Genomic DNA, 21,304 nt, shown 5'->3' with positions numbered 1-21,304 from the left:
TGAATGTTGACATTTTCCCAAAGCACAAACATACTACCAATGGCTGTATTCCTTTGGAGAAGGTTTGAAGACATAACCATCTCAAGATAAGACCATACAGAGTATTTAGTGATTACAAGATAGGATAACAGAGAGTATTTAATATTGGGTGTAGATCAACTAATAAAGCAAAAAGGAAACACTGATGTAGCTCACAGGTGATAAGTACAGGGTGAAGCTTCCACTCCTCAGACTTCTGAAAAAGAAGAGGTTGGACGATCAGGCCTTAGAAGCTTAGAGGAATGGCCCCACTGAGCTGGAGCTCAGAACCTTGAGGAGGGAAACTGTCCCACTGGTCCTTCTGTTTCTGAGAGGGATAGGAAGCTAGTTTGGGGGTTGCCGAAAGAAACTCAAGTCTGGAACCAATTGCTGCTCCTGCGGAAAGGATTATTGCTTATTGCTGGGGTAACAATGACCGGAACTGCAAGCAAACAAAAAGGAGGAAGTCCCTTCTCTGCCTTCCCGGCTCCCTCTAATGCCCATTATTGGTGGAACATAGTGAAACACCAGGTGACAAAGGAAAAATGTAGCTTGCAGAGTCTAAGCCATCAACGAGCAAAGTATAGATGAGTGAATTTGGAGCTGAGAGACAATAATTACCAGTGCCATATCAACATTTGTGCTAAGATAGTAATAATGGCCCAAAGTAAGAAAATACTACCTTATATACTTTTATACATTTTAGATCCATTTTAAAAGACTCATATAAATTTTGCAATACTATGATTACTATTACTATCTTTTTCAGGGTTAAGGAGTGCCTTTACTTGCCACAAAATTAGAAAGGGCATTTTTGGAAGAGAGATATACAGCTGAAGGCGCCCTGCCCCAACATAAGGTCTCCTACAGTCAAGTACAAAATAGCATGGATTAAGTAGGGCTGGCAGGAATCCAGCCTTCTCCCTCCCTCCATTTCTTAATGCATTGCCTAATGCATTGCCTAACGCGGCCACAGCAAGGGGAAGACCAGTATCCTGTTCTAATCTAGGACAACAGTCATTGTCATTGAAAACCTAGCTCCTTTCCTTGTTCCCTCTTTCTTGCCTCAACTCAAGTTCCCTTACTCCAGTCTTATCTAGTTTTCTAATGCAAGTAGATGACAAAATAGGGCTTGATATTCAATATTTCACCTTTTAGCGTACTATTCACAAAGGAAGATTTTTTTTTTTTTAACACAGGCAGGCACCGGGAATCGAACCCGGGTCCTTGGGCATGGCAGGCATGCACTCTTACCTGCTGAGCCACCGTGGCCCACCCAGAAGATTTTTAATATTGAAGGATTGTTGCTAAACATTTGTAGAATACTGCACATAAAAATTATTCTACTTTAAAAAAAATTTTTTTTTAATTATTGTACTTTTTGAATGCTCAGACTGTAGATCTGAAAGGGGTCATTTTTTCAAGGCTTGTATTCCTTAATGATGAAAGTTAATGCTCTTCTTCTCCCAAAGTTTTTGTTAAAAACAATAAAGACACCAGTGATATTTCACATATTTAATATTTGTATTTGAATATATTAGGTTAGAATAAATATTTCTGCATCTGTATATATTACCTATATGTTATATAGCACTCTGTGAATTTTACAACACAAAAACATTTATAGGTGAACATTAAAATGGCAGTGTACATATAATAATTCAACATTGACAAGATAATCAGGTATTCATTTAATGGGAGAGTCTAGTATTTCTTGATAATCCTTCCTTTTAAAACTCCTCCAATAAAGTTTATAGCCAGCAAGGACAAAAACACTAGTCATAATGATTACCCCTCCAAAGACATCATAGACACTAGGAAATATGTGTAACACTAGAAGCTGCAAGACCATAGCTACCACAATCTCTAGATGCTGTACTGTACTGACTAAAGCTGGATGGAATTTATCCAAAGCATAATAAACACCTAAGAATGCTGCAGTAGAACAGACACATATAGCAATGAGATAACTCCAGGTTTCTCCATCTAGTGGGATGATGGGTTCTTGAAGAACAAACATAGTAGAAACTCCCCAGACTGTCCCAGTCCAACCAAAGGTAAACAAGGCAGTCCACATGCTGATCTTCTCCCGGATGGACCTGTATACTATCATGGAAAGAGCCGTGGTCAGTCCAGCCATCACAGTCATAGTATACCCAAAGGCTTCTTTCCAGGCATTTAACAAAGAATTGTCTTCATCAGCAATGTTGGGAATCATAACAAGACAAACACCTAATATGCTGCAAACAACTGTAGCCATGTCAACACAAGCCATTTTCTCATCTACAAGCAAAAAAGCCAAGATGGCACTGAAGACTGTAGTTGTGGCTCTCCACATAGTGGTCCCATTGCTGGGAGGAACTATTGAAAAAGATGTATAAGCACAGGTGATAGAGATGACATTGCATACACCATAAAAGAAGAGTCGTAATCTGTATCCACTGGGTCCAAAGGGGGCCTCCTGATAGTAACATACAACTAACACAGATAAGACCTGCAAGACAGAACGGATAAAAATCAGTTCTAGAGATGGAACTTTAGAACGATCAGAAACAAGCCTAGTGATAAGAGCTACACATCCATGAGCCAAAGCAGATCCAAACAGCACTATCCACATTTTTCTGGATTGAAAAATATTTTTTTCTGCAAAGCTCTGGAATTGTCCAATCTCATTGGCCATTGGGTCTTCTGTGGGTGGAGGTCGGGTATCCGTGGATCCAAAGAAAGTTCTTCCTTTTCTCTTCATTTCACTCAGCAGGCCTTTTTTTGGATTTTCTTCCATAAAATTTCCATAATCTTCATTGATTTCTTCATATCCATCGTCCCCTGGCTGGGGACAATGGGAAGTATATTTCACCATCACTGTCTTGGGATGTATTTTCACCCGTTTCTTAACTGGACGATTTTTAGAGGGAGAAGTATCCATTTCTTCAGATAATCAGTCTGTTTTTTTAAAAAAGAGAGATAAGTTTACATATTCAATTGAAAAATATAGCTTTAATCTGTATTATAACAAAAAATATGTACTAATTGAATGATAAAAAGTAGAAATTATAAACAGGAATCTAAAAATGAAGTCATAGGAAGAGATGGTCTGCAATGTACCTTAGATGGACGAAACCCAATGAAATTGTCTACTCTCTTTTCACTCCCATCTTTAATCTGCCCCTGTTTCTCATTCTGCTTATTCTTTGTCTCATTCAGATCTATTTCCTATCTTTACTTCGCCAATTGATACTTTTCCATCTTCTCATTCCCACCTTTCTCCTTACCCATTCAACAAAAAACACAGAAAAATAAATAACTTACATCACACCTTTCCTCCTCATTGTATCTATTTGTCTGTTGTAAATTATAAATAGATAAGTTGAAAGCCTTTTGTTTAATCAATTCTTTGTAATACCATAGTTAGCCTTATATAACAAATTACAGTAAATTTGTTCTGAAATTCCCATAAATTTCCAAATATTCAAATACACTTAATTAGAAAAGGAATAAAATAAATGTAATAATACTTATGTATTGTTGATGAGAGTATAAACTGTACAACCTTTCTTGGGCAATATGTATTAAGATTTTAATTGAAAAAAAAAAAGATTTTAATTGAGACTACCCTTTAAATCAGGAATACTTCCAAGATTTTACCCTAAAGAGATGATCACGGCATGCATTTTACCTCCTGGTGAAAGAAAAAAAAAGAGAAAGGAAAAAATAATATACATTTGCATTTGCTTGCATAATACAAAGAAACTGTGGAAAGATACAGAGGAAACTAATAGTGATTGGGGTGGGAAAGAGGGAACAGGAGTGGGGATAAAAAACCATTTTATGGTATTTTTATATTGTTATTTTTGAATCGTGATTACGTTTTGTAAAAAATTAAATTAAAAATAAAATATTCATCTATTAGTTAAGATAAAGAGATACAAAAAGTGTGGGGAAATGTATGCACAATGAACCGTCATACAATGGAATCCTATGCTGTAAATGCATTAAAAACCGCAATGTAGATCTTAACTACCATGGAAATATGTCTACTACCTATTGTTGAGTGAAAAAAAAAGTTAAGATTGTTGTAAGAATTAAATGAGATAGTGCAAATAAAGAATTTGGCACAATGCTGACATATAGTAAACCCTCTATTAAAATAGGCCATAAATTAGACTGTCACCTCTGATTATCTGGTATAAAACATGGGTATCTCCTACAATGTTATTCTTTCTTTTATACCTGTATTTGTTGATTCCATTCTAGTTCTTCCTTCCTCACTTCCTTCTATTTTTTCTTTCTTTCAAAGAATAGTTTCTTTTATCCTTCACAATGTTTATTCCCCTCCCCCCTCAAAAAAAGAAAATAATTAAGGCTCTCTTATATAGGTCATTGGTTCACCAGCCAAACCTATTTTTGTCCTACTGACATACTCCCTATTCCTTGCCAAAAACTCATTTGTTCCAGGATCTTAAACCAAGGTCCAGAAATCAAAACCCATTTTGTTCTTTACACCATCTGGATAGCCAACTGTTCCATTCCTGTAAATGCCTTTCTCTTCTAATGACACTACCTTGAATTTGAAGTAGTCATAAAAAACAAAACCACCACAACAACAAAAACCTACCAGCTGTGCCTCGAAGTCCTTCCGTTTCCTAACCTGGTCCTCCCATTTGCAATCCTTCCTGTATACCACTATCAAACTAATCTGGTTTTTCTGTTTCCAACTTTTTTACCTAAATATTTCCACTTTAAACCCTGACTTCAGCTTTGATAATCCTAAACTGAATTAATAGTTTTGATCTCCAAAATAGTTTTTCCTTCCCTTAACTTCCTCATTTCTGTTGGTGATAACACCCTTTTTCCAGTCCCGCAAGCAAGAAACCAAGGAATTCTACCATCCTGCATCTACTGGTCATCAATTTTGTTGTTTCTTTGTACCTTTGAAATGTTTTTCTGATCTTCCCCCTACCTCCAATTCTGTAGTTAACTTTGTGATTCTGGATCAGGTTACTGTAATTTCCTGTCTGGAATATTGTGACTGCATCCTAGTCCTTCTTGAAAATCCATATATAATTCATTGTCACATTGATCTATCTTTAAAAAATTAAAAAAAAAGAAATTTAAGTTTTCCCCATTCGGGAACCTACAATGATGTCCGGCTGACTACTTCATTGAATTTCAGCTCCCCTCCCAAACTAGTCCCTATCAATACTTAGTTCCCCAACACACACACACTTTGCTCAGTCCAGTGCCCTCCTTATATTCCCTTCCCATATGTACATATTTCCTTAATTTGTTTCCCCTCATTTGTTTCCTCATTTGTTTCCCCTCTGCCCCAAGTTTCTAAACACTGACCATCCATTAAGGACCAGTCCAAATCCTGTCTCTTAGAAACAGGCCATCTCTGACTGCTATAGAGCAATTTTTTTCTTCCTCAATTGAACATCCGCAGTAGTCTTTTTATTCCAATTTCAATAAGCATAGAGAAAAAACAAATCCTTTATTTATGAAATCCTTATCGCACATATATGTTAGGTATACAGCAAACATTCAGTAAGTGTTTAGAGTCTGATTAAAGAAGAAAATGGGTGTCTGATGAGGCACATAGTCTTTATAGGATCACAGTATGTGCCAAGTTACATGTTTTACATTTTATAATGGGTTTATTGTGCAGTCTCAACTCACTAGGGTTTTGTCTCCAGTCACTGCATGCAGATTTGCTATGTCAAATCTGCTTTCCCTGATGGCCAGCAAGTATCTTAATGGCATGTAAGTGAGATTCCATAACTTCCCACTTGCTGTCCATTGTAAAAATTGTCTTATATCCATCAAGGCTTTCTTCTTCCCAAAGCAGACGAGAATCATAACTTTGGGACACGGATGTGGAAAGGATACGCTGTGCTATTTTACAATTCCCATTCTCTCTCTTTGGAGTCTCTCTCTCTCTGGAGATTACCAGGGAGTGGGGGTGGGGAGGTGGGGGGAGGGCATGGTCTGCCTCTGGAACGCCACCTCTATCCCCCACTTCTACAGTCTAGCTTCTCTAGTGTATTGGCAGAGGGAAGATAGAAAAGGAAAGGGAAAATATCTCATATACTGGCTGCAATTGTGTGATTTCTTTTTACGAATAAACTTAGCTAAACTGAACTGCAGTCCTCGTTTTATTCAATCAAACACTAATCTAGGCACCTAAACTAGGGATTTTTCAGATGTGACAGAGGTTCTTCATCAGTTGATTAAATTAATCAAAAGGATTCCTGGGAAGGCCTAACCTTGTCAGACAAGCCCATTTAAAGGAGGCTTAGGCCTTCCCTGCCCTCAGCAATTCCAAACAGGTCATGACCCTGAGGTTCCAACCTGCTGATGATCTCTTTCCTTACAGCCTGTGGACAAGCATCAGCCTATGCTCATGGGGTCTCAATCTGCTTGGGATCTTCTCTTCCTGACTGCCTACCCTACAGACTTCACACTTGCCTATCCAGTCCCCTCAATTTCATAAGCAGTTCCTTGTAATCTCCTATTGGTTCTGCATCTCAGTTGATCCCTAACTCTGCTATACGTTGTAATTCTGTGTTGCTGTTTCTCTGTCAATGACTCCCTCTCTGTTGCAGACTCTGTAGTAAATTCTGTAGGGCCTCCCCAGTGCATAAATCTCTGAAGCGAGACAGCCTCCTGCCCTGGGGTATACAGCCCACAGATTTCTGCTGCCTGGTCTTCCTGCCTGGTAGACAGCCCTCTTCAGCAGGCACCTACAATATTCACTTGGCCCCAGGAAACCATATATCCTTGATACTCCAAACAGAGAGTGTACAAGCTGCTTATGATGCCCCTCCTCTCCAATTTCTTTTCTTTTTGCTCAAGCAAGCAAAGGGCAAATTAAAATATGCTGTCCATGCAAACTTCCAGTTGGGGAATGATAAGCACACCTGGTCTCTCCAAGTAATGATCTGGTAACCTTTGCCCTCAGTTGACTTGAGGGCGGAACATCCATCTCCCCTGCCTCATTAAAATAAAAAAAAACATAATATTATCCTTAAACCAAAAAAGCATGACTGACAATATGTCCTTGGGACAGACTGTATTTTCCAAAGATGGCCACTAAGCTAGTATCTCCCATACATTTTTTTTAACATTTTTTATTGTAAGATATTACATATATACAAAAGAGCAATAAATTTTAAAATACATTTTAACAAATAGTAATAGAACAGATTTCATAGTTTGCTAGGGGTTACAGTTCCACAGCTTCAGGTTTTTCCTTCTAGCTGCTCCAAGATACTGGAGACTAAACAGAAATACCTATATAAGGAGTCACAGTCAGACTCATTTGTTAAATCCTATCTTCTCTGTTATAACTCCTCCTATTCCTTTGATCCTTCCCCCAATCTATAGGGATATTTGGGGTCTGCCTATTCTAACTTTTTCATGTTGACAAGGGATGTCAACAATATGGGGTAGGGGGATGGAACTGGTTGATGTTCTTAGAGAGGCTGGCACCTCTGAGTTTCAGGACTTACCTGCCTAGGAACCAACTGAAGGTTTGAGGTTTCTGAAAAGTAAACTTAGTGTGTGAAACTTTTGTAGAATCTCAGATAGAGCCCTCGGTGTTCTTTAGGGTTAACAGAAATCATGTTGGTTGGGGTTTGGCAAACTGTAGCAATTAGCAATATTGAGCTTAAGCTTAAAGCTTCATAAGAGAAAACCTCAAAATCAAGGGCTTGGCCTATTTTCTTGGGAGTCCCGAACATTTGAGAGAGTACCAGGGTTTACCCAGGTGGGATAGTTTAGTAGTTGCATATTTTTCCTCAAGTCACTGAAGGAACTCTACAAATACTTTTTAATTACCAGCCCACCATAGTCTGGGATGTATCCAGGTATTACCTTAAGCTATACAGAACTACAAGGCCTCGCTCCCACTCTGGGCTACCTGTGTTTGGGTTATTAAATGAGCTATCCAGACAGATTGATTTAGGTCGTGTGTTACAGGAGATTGGGTTCTAAACACAACAAACCTCTGCCTTTTGTCTCATTCAGTAGGTGAAGCTCTAGAATACATACACTATCATCCTTTGCTCTGTATTTTGATTTACCTTAGTCTCAACTAGATCAGCTTCGTTTTTATCTCTAATTGAAGCCCGACCTCTTTTTTCAGTTACTTTAATAGTGGTTGTATGTAGCAATGCTGACTTTCAGCGCTGTAAAACTCCAGCTCTGAGTTTTTAGGTGTCACGGAAGTACCCAAAGTTCCAGGGAATTACTGGCTTATACATGTATACCACAGAATCTCAGAACCTAGAAATACAATTACAACTCAGTCTAAGTGTGACTGCTATAAGTTCTTACAATCTAAGCTCCAATTTTCTTAAAAGTATTTTCTAAAAGAGACCTTACTATATTTGTCATATTGTTTCTGGCTTATTTTGCACAACACAATGTCCCCAAGGTTCATTCACTTTATTGCATGCCTCATGATTTCGTTGCTTTTTATGCTGCACAATATTCCATCATGTGTGTACATCACAATGCACCATTCTGCTTCTCAGTCATTGTACCCCTCGACGCCCTCCAACTATTGGGCATCATGGATGATATTCAAAATAAACAATCCATATCTTACTGTATCCTCATTTACTTGTACAATCATCAGCACTCTCAATTTTAGACAGCTTTCATTGGTCCAAAGAGACAAAGAATGAATAAACACAGCCTCACTGAAACCTCTACTTATCACTTGTCTCTTTCCCCCAATTATTTGCCCCTGGTATTATTGTGGTACTGTTGATGTCTTCCTGTTAACTATAGGCCATAGCATGCAGTATTAGTTTTGTCCCATTTCCCTTTATTGTTGACCCTTTGTACAAGATCAAACCATTGAAATAGTTTGTGCAAGAACTGTTCTTGTAATTGTAGAGTTAATTGGTGGAATATATAACTCTATACAACTCCTTTCAATCCTATTCACTTTCAATATGGCAATGTCACTTATAACCCTACTAATGAACTACCACCACTTCTATGTATTCTTTTACATATAAGTTCAACCTCACTGGGTAATTGTTCACCCATCTCTAGCTTCTGTGTACCTCTAAATCTCCTATATTCTATGTGGTAAGCCGCTGAGTTTTTTACCAGAGTCATAATAGTGAATTCGTACATTATGTATCTTTTTGTGTCTGTCCTATTCCACTCAGCATTACGTTCTCACGGTTCATCCATGTTGTCATAAGCTTCAGGACCTCATTTTGTCTTACTGCTGCATAATATTCCATTGTATATATATATGCCACATTTTATTTATCCATTCATCTGTTGATGGGCACTTGGATTGTTTCCATCTTTTGGTGATTATAAATAGTACCACTATGAACATCAATGTGCAAATGTCTGTTCATGACACTGCTTTCAGCTTTTCTGGGTATATACCAATTATTGGTATTACTGGGTTGTAGGGCAACTCGATATTTCATTTTCTTCCCATATATATTTATGTTGTTGTTGTTGTTTTAAATAGTGTGAGTTTAACATTATTAGAGAGGTAAGATCTATGTCCCTCCTATTGAAACTAGGTAGGCTTTTGTGACTGTTTCAACCAAGAGAATATAGCAACAGCAACACAATGTGACTTCCGAGGCTAGGTCATAAAAGGTGATCCGGCTTCCCCCTTCTTAGCTGGACACTTGGGCTTGGAGCCCTGAGCTGCCAGGTAGGCAGACTGACTGCTCTGAGACCACCATGATATAAGGAGGCGCAAACCAGCCCATAGAGAAACCACATGGAGAGGTCCTGAGACTACATGAAGAGAGAGAAATCCCTGGCAGGCCTCCAGTTTTTCTAGCCCTCTACTATTACAACTTCAGCCACCCATGTAATTTCAAATATGTGCGAGACCTTGAGCCCAAATCACCCAACAAAGTCCTTCCCAAATTTCTAATCTTTGAAAATAAACCATGAGAGATAATAAAATGATTATTTTAAACCACTAAGTTTTAGGGTACAAGTGACAACTTGCAATTGGAACATCTCACTACCCTCCCCAGTATTTTAAAGTATGTAAGGAGAGATGGTCTCAGGTGATAGTTGGGGTTGCAGGGCCTCTTAGGGGAAGACATCTGGCTGACTGGGATTTTGAAAGTGGAATATTTTGTCCTCTATTATGGGATCCTGGATATTAATTCTGCGGCAAGAGAAAAGTTTTTTCAACATACTGTAGGTATATATTCATTTATTTAGTAATTTAATAATTGTGCAGTTTTTGTTGATATCTGCCAATGCATTAGTCTCTAACAGATCAATTACAGCATTTCTTAATACTCTCATAATAAAGGGACACAAAAAGTTTTTCTTCAATCTCTCTAGTTTTCATTTAATACCAGACTTTCTTGAATATAATTCTTGAAGAGAACCTGGAATCTTTCTTCATTCTTATATTTTGCACATGTAAGTCTTTCAATTCAGTTAAATAAATATTAATCGAGATGGTTTATGCCCTGCATTATGCTAGACTCTAGAAATACAAAAACAAACATGGTTCCTGACAGTACTGAGCTTATAGACCAGTGAAGGAGATAAAAAAATAATTTCAAATTTAATTTTTAAACAGTGAATAATATAAGCAAATACAAAAAACATGGAACACACACAAGGGGAATCAACCCAAATATGGGTGATTACAGAAGGTCTCCAGGTAGAACGGACACCTGAATTTGGACCTTAAACATGTAATAATTAGTTAAGAGGAGAAGGGTAAAAACAAATTATTCTAAAGGTAAGAAAATTTAAGTCATAAATTTTGGTTTTGAATTCTGACTCTGCTATCAACTAGAGTAATGACTATGTCTATTTTAAGCAACAGAGTTGGTTTGTTTTTGTTTTTCGGGGTGGGGGGGTGGGGGCGGTGCATGGTCCGGGAATCAAACCTGGGTCTCCAGCATGGAAGGAGAGCATTCTACCACTGAACTACCCATGCACCTAGCAAAAGAGTTCTAATGGTAACTGTTGGGATATTTTCACTAAACTTTCTTCACAATCAGTTTGTCTCTTTAATGATTTAACACTTCTAAGTGTTTTGATATCTCTCTCATGAAAGACAAGTAGTGCACAACTCTCTACTACCTCCTCAAAGTTCTGATGAATATTCCAACCCAACTTCTTCTCCTCCTACGCATAGAAACAAGGGCTCTTAACCAGTCTCATTGCTTCTCCTGACAAGGTGTCATATGAGGAGGTGCCCTCCAAAGCAGGGGTGTTTGCTTCAGCTGTCCTAGATGAAGTCCAGCTGAGCAGAGAGAACTTGCTACAGTAGGACCAGATGTTCATCCTGCCTGACTACAAATATTTCAACCCAAAATGCAGGCAACTATCTATAAAAGGATTTATAGATTGGTTTCTGGTTGAACAATGGCCAGAACTTGGTGTGGCAAGCCTGAAACCATTATTACTGCCCAAAAGTGGGACTGTTTCCCAAGCTACATCCCAGAACGACGGATAAGCCCAAGACCACTTCTTTGCTATGGGTGAGAAAATAAACACTGACATTACTAGTGTTTTGGAAGGAATCTTGGGACAATCCCCTTATGGTGCCTAGGGCAAATGCCACTTGGTTACAAGAGTTTCTTTCTTTAGTCACAAAACCCACCCTTAAAGCAGTAAAAAGCCTGTATTAGATAGGGTTCTCTAGAGAAACAGAATCAACAGGGAACACTCACATATATAAAATTTATAAAAGTGTCTCATGGAACCGTGGGAATGCAGAGTTCAAAATCTACAGGGCAGGCTGTGAAGCTGACGATTCTGATGGAGGGTCTGGATGAACTCCACAGGAGAGGCTTACCGGCCGAAGCAGGATTCTCTTCTGAATCCTCCTTAAAAGGCTTCCAGTGACTAGATTAAGCATCACTCATTGCAGAAGACACTCCCCTTGGCTGACTACAAATGGAGTCAGCTGTGGATGCAGCTGATGTGATCATGATTTAATTCTATGAAATGTCCTCATCACAACAGACAGGCCAGCACTTCCCCAACCAGAGAAACAGGTACCACCACTTGGCCAAGTTGACACATGAACCTGACCATGACAAAGCCTTAGATATAAATCTGGCTGGTGAACTTGATTATTATATAGTGGTTTGATGTGATATTTGATACTTATGAGTAACATTAGCTTCAATTAAATATCTAAAAAGAACTGATAGGTTCTTACACCTGAAGAGCCTACCCAGGGACAACCTGTTATCTCCAATGTGTCTGAACAGTTTTGTCCTTGAATGAAATTAACCAGGTGTGTTTCCTGGAAAGTAGAGGGTGCATTCAAATTCTTGTAAACGGGAACTTCTAAGGCATTCAAATAGCAAGCACAAGACCAAGATAAGAAATGGGCCAGAAAAGATAGTAAGGAAATTGCGCTTTGCACTCTCCTTGGCATGACCCTCCTGATAGGAGAGCTGAACTCTGAAGGAGAGCATCAGCCAAAGCAAAACCAATTTTCAAATACTGTAAAAGGTGTTTTTGGCTTAGGTTTGCTTGGTTTTATTGCTTACAGACACTCAAGGAAACTTTGGATATCACTACTTGGATACAAACTCAAACAACTCAGGAAACAAACACTAGTGTTAATGTTTTAAAATATTAAAATGTATAATATGCAGCAAGAGATTACCAGACAAACAAACAGGAGATGATGACCTATCCAAATGAAAAGAATAAAACTCCAGAAAACATCAGTGAAGAAGACCAGACTATGAACATAAAGGACAAAGGTTTCTTAAAAAATGATCTTCTGGCAGTGCAACAGTTGGCTCAGTGGCAGAGTTCTCAACTGCCAAGCCAGAGACCCAAGTTTGACTTCTGGAGCCTGCCCATGCAAAAAAAAAGTTCCAAAAATGATCTTCAATATACTCAAAGAAATGAAGGAAAATACAGAAAAAAGAACTATAGGATATCAGGAAAACAGTTAACAGTTTCCTTGAGTGTCTGTAAGCAATAAAACCAAGTTAATATGCTGAAGGAAAATACTGAGAAAGAACTAAAGAGTATCACGGAAACACCGAATGATCAATACGAGAATCTCAATAAAAAGATATACATTTTAAAAATGAACCAACAACTACTGAAGTTGAAGGACACAATAAGTGAAATGAAAAATTCCCAGGAGTGTTTCAACAGCATATCATAGCAGGCAGAAGAAAATATCAGTGAACTTGAAGGCAAGACAATTAAAAAGAGTCAGAATGAGAAGAAGGAAAAATAATTTAAAAAGCAAAAATACCCTAAGAAATCTGTGGGACACCATCAAGCATAGCAATAAACTCATTATGGGAATTCCAGAAGGAGAAGAAATAGAGAAAGAAAGGTGGAAAAAAAGAGATTATTAAAAGAAATAATGTCAAAAATTCCCAAATTTGGGGGGGCTAGGATCAACCAATTCCATGGGAGGGCAGTTATGTAAATAATGTGTGGAATACAATCTATCCATTTTAAATGATAACTACAATGACCGTACATCAATTTGAAAATGGTATAACAGCAAGTAAAAAGTACAAAAGTATATTACTGCAAACCCATTAAATTATAGAGTGAAAAAAATTTCCCAAATATAGCAAAAGTCATGAATGTGCACATCCAAGAAATCTAGAGAACACAAAATAGGATAAACATGAACAGAAATACACCCCATCACATACTGATCAACTATTTAATGCAAAAGGACAAGGAGAGAGTTCTGAAAGCTGCAACAGAAAAGCACTGTGTTTTGTACAAGGGAGTCCACTTAGAGGGAATACTTATTTCTCATCAGAAATCATGGAGGCAAGAAGGAACTGCACTGAAATACCTAAATCAATGAGAGAAAACCATCATCAAATTTGGATTTTATATCTGGTGAGACATTCTATTAAAAAATGAGAGCGAGATTAAGACATTCCCAGATAAACAAAAGTTGAGAGAGCTCAACACCACTAGACTGCCACTACAAAAAATGCTGAAGGGAGTTCTTCAGACTGTTAGGGAGCTATGGAATTTAGTAAGTCCTCTAGAACAGCTAGTAAATAGCCAGGAACTGTCTAGAACTACTGTTTGGGGGATATCTGTGATGGGACACGCATTGTACACCAGTCTGGGACAGGCAGAAGGGCTGGGTTCTTAGCAGGGAATGTAAGTAAAGCTGCCAAACTGCAGAGGCTAGCACCCCTCCACCACTGGCATGGCAAGCTGTTGGAAATACTTCCCTATGTGAAAAAGAAGCATTCTTTACTGGGAGCAAAGGAGGGTAGCTCAGCCAAACTTCAACTGCAGTTTTATTAACAAATTTGGACTACTGATAGAAGCTCTGCACCCAGATAAACCCAGAGAATGCAGGAAAGTGAGCCTGTGGTCTCTCCCAGCAGACAGGATATGGGGCTAATGAAGGGAAATAAAAAACAAAAATGGAGAACCTTTGAGTTGGCCAACCCCCAAGAAAAGAGGCATGTAGAGCTGGGTAGAAATTGTGGCTCTTTAATGGTGAAATTTGGGGGCTAAGGATTGGCTCTGAAAGGGACTTTATTTTAATTCTTTTTCTTCTCTCTTTTTTCAATTTTTAAAGTATTCTAAGTAGCTCATTAGAGTAAGACTCAGGCATTTTCAGTTGTCAGCACTGACCCAGGCAGTGGCAGTTAAGATAGGTCTGAAAGACAAAGTAACAAGTGAAGGAGATAATTTCCTAAAGGGCATATCTTTCCCCAGCTCAAGTGGGTCCTCCTTCAGAGATTTCAGACCCCTGGGGCTGAGAATCAGAAACACCTTAAGCTTGCCTTCCACCTCAGCTTCTGTCTCAACCATGCCTTTGGCAGACTGATAATTAAAGGCTCTACACCACTTTCCACAGGTGGAGAGCTGTGGGCTGACAAGCACGACCTGCTGGGCAGGGTAGAAAAAGCACGGAGTCTAGAGGCTCCACAGGAAAGTCAGGCAACCTGATGGGTCTCATCCTCAGGGAAACTTGATGCTGATTACACCCTCCTCCTGAGCCCTAGGCTGCCTTATCTTGGAAAAATGTGATTGGGGTCGATCATATCTGGGGAGACCCTACTCAAAAAAAGGAACCAGGAAAACAGCAGCTGAAAAATTCTGATCAGTTAAACAGAGGCTATGCTAGAGATCTAGAATAAGTTGAACTGAATGCCAAAGAAGAGATAAAGAATAAAACCAACCGAGAAGAAAACCTTAGGTAAAAGAGTGAAAATGATTTTCAGGATAATGATCTTCAAGGAAATCAGATGCCTCAACACCACTAAAAATTTATAAGTCTAGGAAAAACATATACATGGAACGAACTAGCACTTTAAACAAAATACAGGAGTTGAAACAACTAATTAAAGATGTTCAAACAAGCATGCTAAATCAAATCAACAAGTTGAAGGAAGATAAAGCAAAAGACATGAAGGATATAAAGAAGTGAATAGGCATCCATAAAGAAGAACTCAAAAACTTGAAGAAACAAATGGCAGAACCTAGGGGAATGGAAATCACAAGAGAAGAGATGAAGAACACAGTGGAGACTGTCAACAGCAGATGTGAAGAGGCAGAAGAAAGGATTAATGAACTAGAGGACAGGAGATCTGAAATCCAACACACAAAAGAAAAGATAGGAAAAATAATGGAAAAATGTGATCAGGGTCTCAGGGAATTGAGTGACAACACAAACACATGAATATATGTGTTAAGGGTAACCCAGAAGGAGAAGAGAAGGCTAAGGGGGCAGAAAGAATAATGGAGAAAATAAACACTGAAAATTTCCCATCTCTTATGAAAAACATAAAATTATACACCCAAGAAGCACAGCATACCCTAAACAGAATAGATCCAAATAAACCTACTCCAAGCCACTTACTAATCTAATTGCCAAAGGTCAAAGACAAAGAGAAATCTGAAAGTAGCAAGAGAAAAGAGATCTATCACACACATGGGATTCTTGATAAGACGATGTGTGGATTTCTCAGCAGAAACCATGGAGTTGAGAACCAGCATTATGCCATACAGCAACTGTTAAAGAAGCTGAAAAAGAGATCAGACTTCAATTAGAGATATGAATGAAGTGGATCTGGTTAGGACAAAGGTAAATTAGAATACAAGGTAAAGTATGATATTGTCTGTATTTCAAAACTTCAACTTCTGTGTGAGAACAAAAGAAGAAATGTTTATTTTATCTGAAATATAAATTTTCTGTAGCACACTATCAAATTTAACTTGTCAGATCAGTTTATGTAAACAACCTAATTACAAGCAAACCAGAATAGGGAGCAGATCCTGTTATTTTATACAGGTTAAGGTAATACCCTGATACATTCCATAGTATTTGGGGCAGAAATTTTAAAAAGTATTTGCAAAGTCCTTTTGAGGGACTGGCGGAAAATGTAGAACTATTAATCTTCCCCACCTGAGGAATTTCTGATATTCTTTCAAGTATTAAGGACTTTCAATTTAATAAGCCAAGCCTTCAATCTTGAGGCTTGCCCTTATGAACCTTGTCTCTGCAATGATGAAGCTAAACCAACTCACAATGGTGAAGCTAAACCAACTTATAACCATGCCTCAAGACGGTTCTGCTGCTTTTGTTGCTCAGATATGGCCCCTCTCTCTAAGCAAACTCTGCAAACAAACTAACTACCTTCCCTACTATGTGTGACTTGACTCCCAGGGGTATAAATCTCCATGGCAACATGGGATATGACTCCCAGGAAAGAGCTTGGCCCTGGCATCGTGGGATTGACAATGCCTTCTTGACCAAAATGGGATAGAAATGGAACAAAATAAAGTTTCAGTGGCTAAGAGATTTCAAATAGAGTTGAGAGGTAATTCTGGAAGTTACTCTTATGTGAGCTTCAGTCAGATATTTAAATCGCCACAGTATGTCAAGCCCCAACCAACAGTATTCTTGAAAACTCAGGGAATTGAGTGACAACACAAACACATGAATATATGTGTTAAGGGTAGCCCAGGGAATACCTTGGGCTCTATGTAAGTCTCTTAAGTTTTTTACCTATTAAGTTTACTTTTTCAGAAACTTAAGGTTTCCAGATTGTGCCTATGCCAGAAAAGCCCTGAAACTCAGAGACAGCAGTCTCTCCCAGAACATCAACCAGTTTCATACCTCCACTCCATAAGGTCAACACCCCTTTCCAGCATGCAGAAGTTAAAATGGTCATTGCTCAGATATCCCTGAAGATTGAGAAAATGATTAAATAAGAGGGAGGAGGTTTAAAGGAGAAATTTAGATTTAACAAATGATTATGACTATTGACTCATAAGTATTTCTTTTTAGTTGCTTTAAAATAATTAGAAAAAATGCCAGAAATTGGTGAGTTGTAATCTAGCAGCCCTGATCTTTCAAAAACGATTGTATAGCTATAAAGAGAAAAAAATTCAGTTGCCCATGTTTATATGGATCTCCTTCTGGATATTTTATTCTGTTCCACTAATCTATATATCTATCTCTGATGATACTACACTGTCTTAGTTAACTGCCCTTTATTTTAAGTCTTTCAGTTGGATAGCATGAAATACTAGAAGTCAATAAGGGTGAGGATAAGGGGTATGGGATGTTTGAGGTTTTCTTTTTTCCTTCCATTTCTTTCTCTGATGCAAATGTTCTATGATCGATCATGGTGATTAATGCACAACCATGTGATGATACTGTTAACCACTGATTGTGTGTACTATGGATGGATTGTATGGTGAATGAATATATCTCAATAAAATTGCATTTGAGAAAAAACTATCACCAGGGACAAAGACGGTCATTACACAATGATAAAGGGGTCAATCCCATAAGGAAACATAACAAGTATAAATATATATGCTCCTAAAAGCAGAGCCCCAAAATATATGAAGCAAACAGTAACAAATTTGAAGGAAGAAGATGGATCTACATTAATATTAGGAAACTTTAATACAACATTTTCCACAATAGACAGAACATCAACACAGATCAACAAAAAATAGAAAACTTGAACAACATTCTAAACTAATTACACCTAACAGGCATGAATAGAACACTTCACCCAACAACAAAATGTACATTCTTCTCAAGTGCATAATGGATAATTCTCCAGGATAGACCACATCTTAGATCTCAGAACAAGTCTTAGTAATTCATATACATCGAAATCAAATTGAAGAGAGGCAATATATCCTAATTAACTCTACGAGACCAACATATCCATCATACCAAAGCCAGATACACAAGAAAATTATGGACCAATATATGCTATGAATATAGATTTTAAAACCCTCAACAAAATACTAGCAAATCAAATCCAACAACACATGAAAAGAATTATAGGCCATGATCAAATGGGATTTATTCCAGATAAGCAAGGGTGGTTCAACATAAGAAAATCATTCAATATAATACACCACATTAACAGAATGAAGGGAAAAAACCACAATCATTTCAATTGATGCAGAAAAGGCACCTGTCAAAATCCAGCACCCCTTCTTGATTAAAAAAAAAAAAAACTTAGGAAAATAGGAATAGATGGAAACTTCCACAATATGAGAAAGAACATAAATGAAAAACACACAACTAAAATCATACTTAATAGTGAAAGACTGAAAGCTTTTCCTCTCTGGTCAGGAACAAGACAAGGATGCCCACTGTCACCACTTTTATGCAACACTGCATTGGAAGTTCTAGCTAGAGCAATTAGGCAAGGCAAAAGAAATCAAAGGCATCCAATTTGGAAACAAAGAAGTAAAACTTTCCGTATTTGCAGATAACATGATATTATATAAGGAAATCATCCTGAAAAATCCACAAAAAGCTCACAGAGTTAATAAATAAAATCAGTAAAGTGGCAAGATACAAGATCAACACTCATTCACACCCATGCACTTCCCAAAAACAAACAAAAGTTCAACAAATGGTGCTGCAATAATGGGATGTTCACATGGAAAAAGAATGAAATGTGACCCCCACCATAAGCATTCAAAAAAAAAAAACTAGTATTTCTACACTCTACTACTGAACAATGGAAGACAACATCAGGAAAAAAATTCCATTTATAGTAGCAACTATAAGAAGAAAATATCTAGGAATAAATCTAACCAAGGATATAAAGGGCTTAAAGACAGAAAACTGCAAAGCATTGTTAAAGAAATCAAAGACTTAAATAAATGGAAAGGCATTTCATGTTCATGGATTGGAAGACTAAATATTAAGATGTCAGTTCTACCCAAATTGATTTACAGATTCAATTCCAAGAGCCTACTTTGCAGAACTGGAAAAGCCAATTACCAAGTTTATTTGAAAGAGTAAATGATCATGAATAGCCAAAAAGTCTTGAAAAATAATTAAGACAGAAGACTCACTTTCTGACTTTAAAGCATATTATAAACATACAGTGGTAAAAACAGCATGGTATTTGCATTATCTTTATAGACACATTAACCAATGGAATTGAACCAAGAATTCAGAAACAAATCCTTACATCTATGGCCAATTAATTTTTGGGAAGGCTTACAAATCACCCAACTGGGCCAGAGCAGTCTCTTCAACAAATGGTGCTGGGAGAACTGGATATCCATATCCAAAAGAATGAAAGAGGACCCCTCTCTCACACATAAACAAAAATGAACTCAAAATGGATCAAACACCTAAATATACAAGCCAGAATCATACAACTCCTAGAAGAAAATGTACAGAAGCATCTTCAGGATTTTGTGATAAGAGGTGATTTCTTAGACCTGACAACCAAAGCACAAGCAATGAAAGAAAAGATAGATAAATAGTATCTCCTCAAAACTGAATACCTTTGTGCTTAAAAGGATTCATCGAGAGGGTGAAAAGCCAGTTTACACAATGGAAGATAGTATTTGGAAACCACAAATCCAATAAGGGTATAATATCCAGGATATATAAAGAGATCCTACAACTCAACAATAAAAAGACAAATAACCCAGTTTAAAAGCGGGCAAAAGACATAAACATTTTTTCCAAAGAAGATATATAAATGGCTAAAAAGATGTGCAACATCATTAGCTATTAAGGAAACGCAAATCAAAATTACAAGATATCACTTCACACCTACCAGAATGGCCACTACAAAAAAAAAAAAAAAAAAAAAACCTGCAAGTGTTGGAGAGGATGTGGAGAAATAAGACACTTATTCATTGTTGATGGGAATGTAGAATTGTTCAGCCACTATGGAAGACAGCGTTGATTGTAAGCATTTGAAAAGGGATAGAGGTGATGGTAGCACTTTATAGTGAGTATTAAGTAACAGTGGTGATGATATATAGGTGAAAGGGTAAGCCTAGGTCATGTATGCCACTAGAAGGAAAGCCAGAGGATGAAACAGGGGACTGTATAACATAGTGAACACTCTTGAAAGTGAAAATGCTCTAGAATTTATTATGATGGTGAATGCACAACTATGTGAATTTATCAAAAGACATTAACTGTATACTTTAGAAGGAGTGTGTGGTGTGTGAATTTATCTCAATAAAACAGCTTTAAATTTTAAAAAGTGGATGCCAAAGTAGAAATGGTTGCTTTAAACCCCTTTATCATCAAAACAAAGGCCATGATCAGTCCGGGAAAAAGACAAAGTGGCTTTCAAGTGAAAGGCAGGAAACAGTAATCTGAAATTCCATCTGTGAGAAGAAGATAAGAAAGATGTGAGACCACAAATAAAAGCAGATGTGTTTGCAATAAAATAATAAACTGAAAACCATGCTATTGGGGCAACTGGCTAGCCATCTGGAAAAATAAAATTAGTTGAATCCCTACCTCAATTTCTAAATCAAATGGATAAATTCCAGGATTATTTTTACGCTTAAATGGCAAAATAGAATCTGACACTAAAATACAGTGACTATAGATTTAGATGAAAGGGACATTCCTAAGCATGAAGCAAAAGTCATACATTATAAAGGAGAATAGTTAAGTTTTCCCTATTAAAAAGTTGTTTACATGCCAGAGCCTGCCCATAACAAAAAAAAAAAAAAGTTTTTTAAAGAAACTTCTACATGGGCATCAAGATGGTAGCTCAACAGGCAGAATTCTCACCTGCCATGCCAGAGACCTGGGTTCGATTCCTGGTGCCTGCCCATACAGGAAAAAAAAATCTACATGGGCATTTAGGAATAAATACAAATGGGGCAAATTATAAAGGAAAACAAGAGAATTGCTAACACAAAATTCTATATAGTTGTTACTGTTGTTACTTCTGGTGGAGGTGGGAGGATTATCCAGCAATTTTATGTCTACAAATTATCTGACGGAATGAATGTTTTTAAAGATGTATTTGCAAGAGTGTTA

The 21,304-nt window shown here is 37.5% G+C and overlaps 1 protein-coding gene across 1 annotated transcript in view; it reads right to left on the bottom strand.

Annotated features, from left to right (window-relative positions):
• Positions 1–1,564: 1,564 nt before the first annotated feature.
• The window catches only part of SLC35G2 (solute carrier family 35 member G2), a 61,634-nt gene continuing 41,894 nt past the window's right edge, over positions 1,565–21,304 (bottom strand). The window contains exon 3 of the mRNA XM_077130420.1: positions 1,565–2,961. Coding sequence (XP_076986535.1) covers positions 1,706–2,944 — 1,239 coding nt within the window. The 5' untranslated portion in view covers positions 2,945–2,961 and the 3' untranslated portion in view covers positions 1,565–1,705. The remainder of the gene's footprint in view (positions 2,962–21,304) is intronic.

The sequence above is a fragment of the Tamandua tetradactyla genome, chromosome 15 (genome assembly GCF_023851605.1).
Source record: "Tamandua tetradactyla isolate mTamTet1 chromosome 15, mTamTet1.pri, whole genome shotgun sequence".
In the NCBI taxonomy this organism is placed as follows: Eukaryota; Metazoa; Chordata; class Mammalia; order Pilosa; family Myrmecophagidae; genus Tamandua; species Tamandua tetradactyla.
The sequence above is the reverse complement of the archived record's forward strand: the minus strand, read 5'-3'. Positions and strand labels throughout refer to the sequence as shown.